General features: G+C 37.0%; 1 protein-coding gene across 1 annotated transcript; it reads left to right on the top strand.

Annotated features, from left to right (window-relative positions):
- Positions 1-1,412: 1,412 nt before the first annotated feature.
- Positions 1,413-3,618, top strand: LOC132563342 (protein deadpan-like). Its single transcript, XM_060228104.1, has 3 exons — positions 1,413-1,528; positions 1,660-1,755; positions 2,460-3,618. Exons 1-3 carry the CDS (start codon positions 1,466-1,468, stop codon positions 3,366-3,368), a joined length of 1,068 nt encoding a protein of 355 aa, XP_060084087.1. The 5' UTR covers positions 1,413-1,465; the 3' UTR covers positions 3,369-3,618.
- The last annotated feature ends 5,607 nt before the right edge of the window (positions 3,619-9,225 follow it).

The following is a 9,225-nucleotide window of genomic DNA, read 5'->3' as shown; positions in this document are numbered from 1 at the left end:
GGATGGTGACGAGTGATGTGGTATACTTCCTGTGGGCGGTCCGGCGCCGTTAGCTCTACATTGTCATACTGTGTATAACTGTTTAATCTCTGTAACAATTTCAAAAGTGCCCAAAATTATTTATCTTTTGTTAGAAATAATTCATAATGTTGATAACTGTTTATTGCTGTTGTTACCACTGCTGTAATTTCTCATAGTGTTCTTGAGTTAGCTTGATGCCAAAAAGTGTCTGAAAATGATCAGTTCTATTTCTCATTTTATCTTTAACTACCGATGTATATTTATGACAATTTTGAAGTTCATAAAGTACGCTGGGTTATGTTCATGTAATCAATAGTAGCCAGACAAATGAAATTCTTATATTTTGCCTAGCTTTAATTAATGATAATCAATGCCGATGCAGAGATAAAGACAGATGTTTATTTTGGCGACTTAAAAATGTGTTTAGAACATCAACTTTTCGTTGAATTAATAACGTTTCGCCATAAAGTATTGTGTTTGTTGTCCTATTTGAAACTTCTTATCGTTATAAGCGTTGACGGGTTAATGTGTTGACGATCGCTAGATAAATTTTAAAAAGTCGTACGAATGATGATGTCCTTCAGTTTTCTATCTATATCGTTTATCTTATATGTACATATGTATGTATATATTAACTAATCATGTATAAACATGTTAATTAATATTCGCCTGCGTACCTAGTCCTTACGTGCTCTCGTGTGAGTTGAATACACACACGGATACACCTACACGGATTCTGATTAATATGAATATGACAATGTCTCGTACTACGGAAGCAGATGTTAACACAGGATAGTTCTTTTAAACTTTGACCTATGGCGGTTGGTATCACTTTTAAACATTCAACCAAATCACATTCTTTTTCTGTCGTCTCGAGGCATTTTCCCACGAGCTGGTACAATGGATGACATTCCTGCACACATAAGGCCGGGTTGGCGATAAGGCCTTCATGATACATTTTATACACTCTTTGTGAATCCGGCCGCTTATCGGTATGCGTGTTTACATAGTCATTCAAGCATTTAGACGTACCAAAGTAGGCGGGGTTTTCCCACACTTTCACAAAACCAGCAGATAATCAGTGTGGCACGTGGACCTATTTAGTTAACAAATGGCAAACACTATGATTGACAGCGAGGCAACGTGACAAATCCAACCACCTGCCTGAAACCAATGGAATGCTTGCAGCCACGAGACCAAGCGCGCCGATATACCTATCTCGGTATCTGATTGGATACATGTGGTGGATTGTGGCGGTCGTGTGTTTTGATTGGTCGGAAGTGAAGGATTTTTACCGTGGGAAAGGGCAACAAACATACCAGCAGATCTGACATTAGACATCTGAGTAGGCCTATATATCCTTGGATAGACTGAAGCAAAGCAGTTTAAATTTTATCTTCGTACCGCAAACACCTTACTTGGATTTATATTTGATATCAACACTATGTCGTTACAAAATATGGAGTGTGGTCATACAACGAAGGAAAAGAAAGCTTCTCTTCGAAAGGTAAGTTATATTTAGAGAAATTAAAAGAGCCATTGATATATCAATGTAATAGTTTTTAATTTCTTTTAATAATTGAATTTTATTTTCAAATTTTATTCCTATTTTAATTATTTGTTGACTTGATTTTCCAGAGCAACAAACCAATAATGGAAAAGAAAAGGAGAGCAAGGATCAACAGTTGTCTGTCTCAGCTGAAGACGTTGGTGCTAGAAGCTATGCGAAAAGATGTAAGTGTCACGATATCATTACAACAGTGATAATACGTCATACTGATATTGTTTTTGGCTCGGGGCAGAAATCATGTAACATGATATACGTAATACTGTGCTTCGTCATAGTGTATTAGATATAATAGTGGACTAGGGGACGAAGACCCCGGGAGTTATTGAATTCTGATTGAACACTTATCACTAGGATCGATATCACACACATGCCATCTTTCAACACGTAATAGATAGATACTCACAAATCAATATAAGCATACAAGATTATATTTAATGTTAAAGTGCAAAGAGGGCGGTGAATAGGACATAGATATGTTTAGACAATCGATAGGCGACAAAGTGTAGGATGAGTTAGCGGTATCTTGTTGTCTCGGCTCGTGCACATATGTTAATACACGGTCGGTTGAACACTGGATCGACGTCACAATATATACAAGAACAGGTGATACCTGTGACCGTTAACTCTGTTCGGGGTGATGGGATTTCGATTTGAAATTGCTGAACAAAGAACAACAAGTTTGACTATGGATCCGTTTATTCAAAAACATCTTAGCACATTTACATACAGTTGGTGATATATGATATAAAGCGAACTGTTACCATTGTTAATGTTATCAGGTTGCCATCTCATTCTATAATTAGTATAATGCTACCATTGATTCAATTATCGTTCCATATATTTATTTTCATTATTTTCTATTTTTCAGAGCTCTCAATATTCCAAACTAGAAAAGGCTGATATATTGGAAATGACGGTTAAACATCTCAGAAATCTGCAGAGGCAACAGATGTCTACAGCTCTTGCTTCAGACCCCAATGTTGTGTCAAAATACCGAGCAGGATTCAAAGAATGCGCGGGAGAAGTTGTGAAGTACCTGAACACATCGCAGAGCGTCAATGATGATATGCGATCAAGAATCATGAACCACCTATCTGGAGTGGTTCCATCTGTTAATGGACATGTCCAGTCGCAGCAGCAGCAGCAGCAGCAGCAACAACAACAACAGGTTACACCTGTACAGATAACACCTGTATCCCAGCCAAAGGTGGTCCATCCTCAGCCACAACATCAGAATATGCAGCCACTTAGTGTTCAAATTCCTACACAGCAGCACGCACAGAACAACAGCTTTAGCAGTAATAGTAGCACGTGCAGCTTTAACATGAACTCTTCCTCACCTGTCAAACAAAGTACGTGTCTGCTTATGCCTGGAAATGTGTCACAACATCAGACCGCCCCTCAGAACGTGCAGAATCAGTCTTCTCCCACATTCGTGAACATTAACGCTCCAGTAAATACGGACAAAAAAACACAACTTTCCGGTTCCTTCCAAATTCTTCCAGGAAATCTTTACAATGGCCCTGTGGCTGTGTACGTGGGACCAGTAAATGACAACCATACTTCACCGTCCACTACCGCTCTCCCTGTGTTTACAGTTCAAGTGCCTTCCCAGCAGTCAAACACACCATCGCCAAACAAAAACAAGGAAAACATTTATGCTAAAGACAATCAGGATTACTCTTTAATGTCCAAGCAAGCGCAATTGTTAAACATGGGACATGTCGATTGCCAAGATTCTAACGTGTACAATGAAAGGCTTTGGAGGCCTTGGTGAACTTCGAGGGATATGTGTTGTGCGAAAATGAGACTAAATGTGTGAGATAAACTAATGACAAACTCAGGGCAAACCAAAGTGCTTCCATAGACCTTTACGCTGTAAGACAGACTCGTGTGATAAAGGAGAAACTATTCCAAACATTACTAGGAATAGCTGCTAAATTGATACTAGTGCTATTCTGTGTTGTTCTATTTGTTGAATTTTGAATATTTTTTATTCCAATTATTAAATTTGTTATTTAAATGAATTATTGACTTGCCTTTATTTGTTATCAATGCTACAGAATATCTGTTTTTTTTTCTGATATATATGTAAGGTAGCTCAGTGTGGATATAACACACCCAAACACGTTATCAGCGTATCCATCACCATTATGTCATGACATCAAAATTGATTATAAACCCGTATGACAAACGATACAATTTGTCTATCAATAACATGCCCTGATGTAAACATCAAGAATCTTTTATAAAGTTTTCAAAACTTCTAAAGTGCACCAGGATGTTAAACAGGCATTTAAAAGAATATACAAGGTTTCAAATACTACAAAAGTCCATGGTTATGTGACACAGACAACTACAGCGATGTGCTTATATTGTAAGATATCCTCACAAGTCCAAAGTAATGTGACACCAGGTCCTATAACAACATCCAGCGTTTCCTCTACATCAAAGTTATGTTGGTCTTTAGACCGCTGTACTCTATTACCTAACACATGCGACGGACAAAGCAGTTTAAAAACAAGAAGAAATACAGAGTTGGTCTCTTAGGGTTGTTAATCTTTTACACCGCACAGATCAAGAACATGTTCATCATTAGGATGAAATGATGTAAAAGATTAGCTGAGAATGTCACCTGTTAATAGGTGTGACTGAAATATAATATTTCTTTCATAAACTTTGACAACTGAAACCGACTAGACACGAAATAATTTTGATGAATATATGAGAAAACAGACGATTAACAGATACAGCGGTTAAGGTTGAGAGCTGGGAACATCACTGTACTAATATTTCCTGACTAATGGGTACACATGTCCTGTTGTCCCGTGAGAAACCCTAGAGTAACTCTCTGATTACAGTACCATATCTGTTACATATGAAACGTCGTTACGTGTATGAAAGGGAACAAAGACATGCGTACGCGTGTGCAAATACCATCGGGCATTCGTTATTACACAATTAATCAAAACCAAAGTCGAAGCTACATTTCATTTTGCGCAAGAGCTTTTACAGCGGAGATCGTTTCTGTAAGCTAATGTCTATCAGAAGCGAATTAAACATTACACATTCATATACAGTTTATAATGTTTTAAACACCAGCAACGATTGAACTCGCTTCAAACAGGAGCAAATATCTTAAATTTTGTTCACGATTTTATTAGCATTTTAAGAAAACTACTATTTCACACAATATTAAGGACAGATGATAGGTTATAAAAAAGTGTTCTCGCCCAGCGTGGACCAAAGATCTTGGAGAATATCTGAAATATGACATGTAAAAAAAGTGATACAGTTGTAGCAAATCAATTCCGTCTGAGTTATGGAATCTTTCGCAGCTCTTTCGTCCTATATTTTATTGTTTACCATTCGTGACAGTCCGATACGTTATACAAAAGCAGGATTTCTGCTAGGCATCATGATCACAATACGATGATAAGTCGAGCAGACCATAGCAATATCAGAACAACTCATTACAATATGTTATGTTCAGTACACAAAGCTGCAACAAGTGCGTGTTGCTGTGATTATACGGCGCGCGTACTTTCATCAAATTGTCAGGATCACGAGTCGCGCGCGTGCTACACGTTACGGAGAGATAAAATTTGTGTGAGCAGCTCCTTTCTCTCTCCCACAACAGGTTGATTACATATCGCTCGTTAGATATTCAAATTATTACGGTCTGCTCCGTGAAACACCACAAGAAGCCCAATCTTGTACCAATTACGCTGATTTTAGATGGCAGGAGAGATCATTGATAATAGTTTTTATAACACCAAACCCAGGATATATACGTACGCCTTGCAAGCTAGGTACTTCTTGTACGCCTCTATCGTTTTACAAGTAAACAACTTAGAACGAATTACACCCAAAAGAAATAAGTAGATGTACGTGGCTTGCTTGTGTAAGCGACTCTATACAGCTCCGATATCCCAACGCCAATTTAAAACGACTAATGAAAGTTAATTTCTTTAACGCCATACACAACCTTATTTCATGGCGTTTTATCGGCGTTTACCACCACAGAAGAAATATCAGATATGTTGTAATTGAGTTATCAAGTTTTCCTGAAACTTCATACACAGACCCTCTCAACTGACGTGTGTGCATGACTGATTTAAATCAATTCGTCTGTTGAATTGCAAAAGTGTATCGAAGGGTTCCGGGTCAGAAATATGGGCTCCTTTCCCACGACATCAGTATGTCACGTGGTATTCAGCCAAAACTGATCTCTGACCTCGTCTCGTGACGCAAGCGTGCCTATAGGAGATACATTTACAATGGATTCGTGGTGTACGCCCGAGGAACGGCGGGGGCAACGATAAGAACAGAATGGCATGGCTATCGACTCCAGTGTTCAAGTTGAGTTTTGGATAAAGAGTCATTAAATTTGTTATTGAATATCATAATAAAAACGAGTCAAAATATCGCTATCAACAGGTGTTTTGTAAATAAAGTTATGAAACTAAGTAGTCACCGATTGATAGATAAGCTTAGTTACTTCTTTAAAAACTATTAACTCCGAAATGAAATACGTTCAGATTTTATATTTCCGCAAGAAATTAAAATGGTTATGTATTTTATGTAAGGCTCGGGGTATGAAAAACATAAAATTTGCCTTTAATGAAAAAAGATTACCGGAAGTTGTAGATCATGTGGTTCTGTGACTGATACAGCCGTAATCGAAGGGGAACAACTCGTAATAAAATAACTGCTTTGCTTATTTTCTGACAAAATCAATCCGATATTTTTTAGATGAGATCTTCTACTTTTACACATTTAATCAACACGTACAACAATCAAACATCGTCATCATCAGAAAGTTTTGTCCAAATACCGATCCCTGGTAAACCATGACAAAGATGTTCCGTACGATACTTATTTACAAAGAGATTTCATGTGATCAGAACCCGTGTGTAACAGTTTAACGAATTGTGTTTTCAACATTAGCATGACTATAAATATTACTTCCATCCGAGTTCCATACGTAAACTCAGTAGCTCTGTTATAACCTCCCCGGGCATTGTTACTGCATCTTACTTACATTGTAAACAATTTGACGTTTGTGAATTGAGCACAATCTTCAGATTTACTTCTACGAACTTTCCTAATCGCTAAGCAAAATACTGGAAATGTGAACCAGTATCTACTGATATACCAGCAACGTCAATGTCACTGGAAAATATGTATTCCAGTATGTCACAAATATAAAGTCCATCTAAAATCATTAGCTATTGGGCATATAAAGAGAGATAGAATTCTGGTATGCTAGTACGTTCACAACCAAGACTCAAATTCCGTTTATGGCAAACTGTTTTTAAACGGCGTAAATTGATGATGGGGCTACTGATGGACGTTTGTATAGAGTTATCACACTGAAATATCGTGATATGGACAGGCAATAATTTCAACAAACTTACCAGTCCTTACAGGTACCACATACCTTACAGCTTAATGTAAAGCCGAGTGCAGTGAATTAACAGTGTTAAAGTCTGGTTAGAATTTCCTCGAGTCGGCAAACACTCAACAAACGGGTTGAAAGTGAGACGTTGTCAAGTGAGGTGTTCGGATGGAAAAATAGTCGATCTCAGCAGGTGCAATTCTTACGGTCTACCTGCAGGGCATTTGATAAGACGGCGTCCCTATGTTTGTTCAAGAGTGCATGTTTTAAATATAAGGCTGTGATATGTTCTTGTAAGTCTCCTTGTGAAAGAGCGGAACTAACGCCGACTTTGTAGTGCTATCATACTGCAATACACTGTGGAAAATACTAAGCAAAACACCAAACTCGTTCACATTATATCGACAGCGAGCAAACCTATTGTTTACTACAGCAACATATTTGACTGTCAGTTCAAAAATATTTTGAACTTGATACACATTTTTGCAGAAGGCATTAAAATCACTGGAATGCTAAAGACAGGGTACCGACCCACTAGGAATACATTCGAGGAATTCAATATTAAATTGTATTACTAATGTAGGGACTGTTGTACCTTACAAAAATATCTCTACTTTCTAGACTCGTTTCTTTGTCTAATTTTCCAGTTCTTGCTCATTATTTCTCTTTGTCATTTCTGAAGGATGATTTCTGTGTTATTATCTCATTCCGTGATATAAAATATTGATTTGTATACTTTTTACTACAATTATGGCAAAGTAGAGTTATTTGATAAACTTTTACATTAATGAATGACTGTTATCGATATCATCAGACATCTATCTATTTCAGAAATATCACTGATACCGTTGTGAGTTTATTTCAAATTTAATAAATAAAAATGAAATGAACATAAAGTGAAACTAGAGTTATTGATATGCAGAACAATTTGTTCACGTGATGATTTTCGTTTTACTACGACAAATTTATCAAACATTGACCGTATATCCCGTTAAAATCAAACATGAACACGGAGTGGATGTGTTCAATAACTACGGTCCTGAATCACCGCTAGATTTTAGACTATAAATCAACACGCGTTTGATAGAAAATTGGCCAGAAATATTTTGTCTATCAAGCGATATGTAATGGTCTGTAATCAAGGTTTGTTTTAAAAACGATCTGATCATGACAAGACAATTTTATACTCCGTATCGAATGTTTGTGGGATACATGATCTTATAAAAAAGTATCGCGTTTCGATATAATGTTACCGTCACGTATCAAATCTCGATGCTTTGGTATCCGGCCTTTGTTCACACTCGTCTAAGTAGTTCAGATATCAATATTACCGTGTCACCTGTGTAGTCCCCTGTGTTGTACGCCCTGTAAACATGTAGATGTTTGTAAGGTACATGACTGACATGAATGTACCCCTTGTCGGCGGCGGTAGTGGCAGTTTTTGTCAGTAGATGAATATACTTTTGCATACTACATACTATATAATAATAGTTGACTAACTCGTCCTTACTCTGTTGGTACTTCTGTAAAACAGTGCCCTTTCTCTTCTTTGATTACAATACTTATTATGTAAGTTTTATTCGATAATCATTAATTAATTTGTTTTAGTTTTTAAACTAGTTAAAGCTTATTTACACATTATCTCTTTATGTTAATTTTTTACTACCATCAATACCTCAACCAGGCACATCCATCTTTGTGTGTAGAAAATGAGATATTATCTATGTGATAAAGACGCTGAACTAAATCTGAAGTCGACGAAACGAGGGCAAAATAAGGTCAAAAGAAAGATTTAGAGGAGAATCATGAAGAAGCACAAGGAGAAAAGATAAGGCGTTCCAGAAGGGTAAGCATCTTATGCTTCATAGGCGACAACCACTACGCACATCTTCTCAAAATGAGAAAGAAGGCATTGTGAGTTGGCTACTTATTCAGTTTGCATTAAATCTGTCCAGTTGATCATTACTAACAGAATTAGTAGTTTTAAATCTTAGATGAAAACTTAACATGAGAATATATTCCTCGATCCTGATGTCAGAAAAAAGAAACACGTCATAATAGTAGATATGTCGATGTGTTTGCAGATAAGGTGCGTCATATGTTGTTCCTTTTCCTGAAACACTATTACTATGCCCCTTCTATGGATAAAAACGAGCTTAATAGCCAAAGTACACATTATCTTATAACTTAGATAAGTATACTGATCTTCCAAAACCCTTTTCGTATAACCATC

This window comes from Ylistrum balloti, unplaced genomic scaffold, assembly GCF_031769215.1.
Source record: "Ylistrum balloti isolate Yb309-2 unplaced genomic scaffold, AGI_CSIRO_Ybal_v1 Utg371684, whole genome shotgun sequence".
Taxonomy (NCBI): domain Eukaryota; kingdom Metazoa; phylum Mollusca; class Bivalvia; order Pectinida; family Pectinidae; genus Ylistrum; species Ylistrum balloti.
This window is presented reverse-complemented; position numbering and strand designations above follow the sequence as displayed.

What these genes read in the sequence shown, in the direction of transcription:
- LOC132563342 (XM_060228104.1), top strand. Translation starts at nt 1,466, where the DNA reads ATGTCGTTACAAAATATGGAGTGTGGTCATACAACGAAGGAAAAGAAA. An exon ending in AGAAAGCTTCTCTTCGAAAG is followed by an intron (nt 1,529 to 1,659) that starts GTAAGTTATATT and finishes TTGATTTTCCAG; the next exon opens with AGCAACAAACCAATAATGGA. An exon ending in TAGAAGCTATGCGAAAAGAT is followed by an intron (nt 1,756 to 2,459) that starts GTAAGTGTCACG and finishes TCTATTTTTCAG; the next exon opens with AGCTCTCAATATTCCAAACT.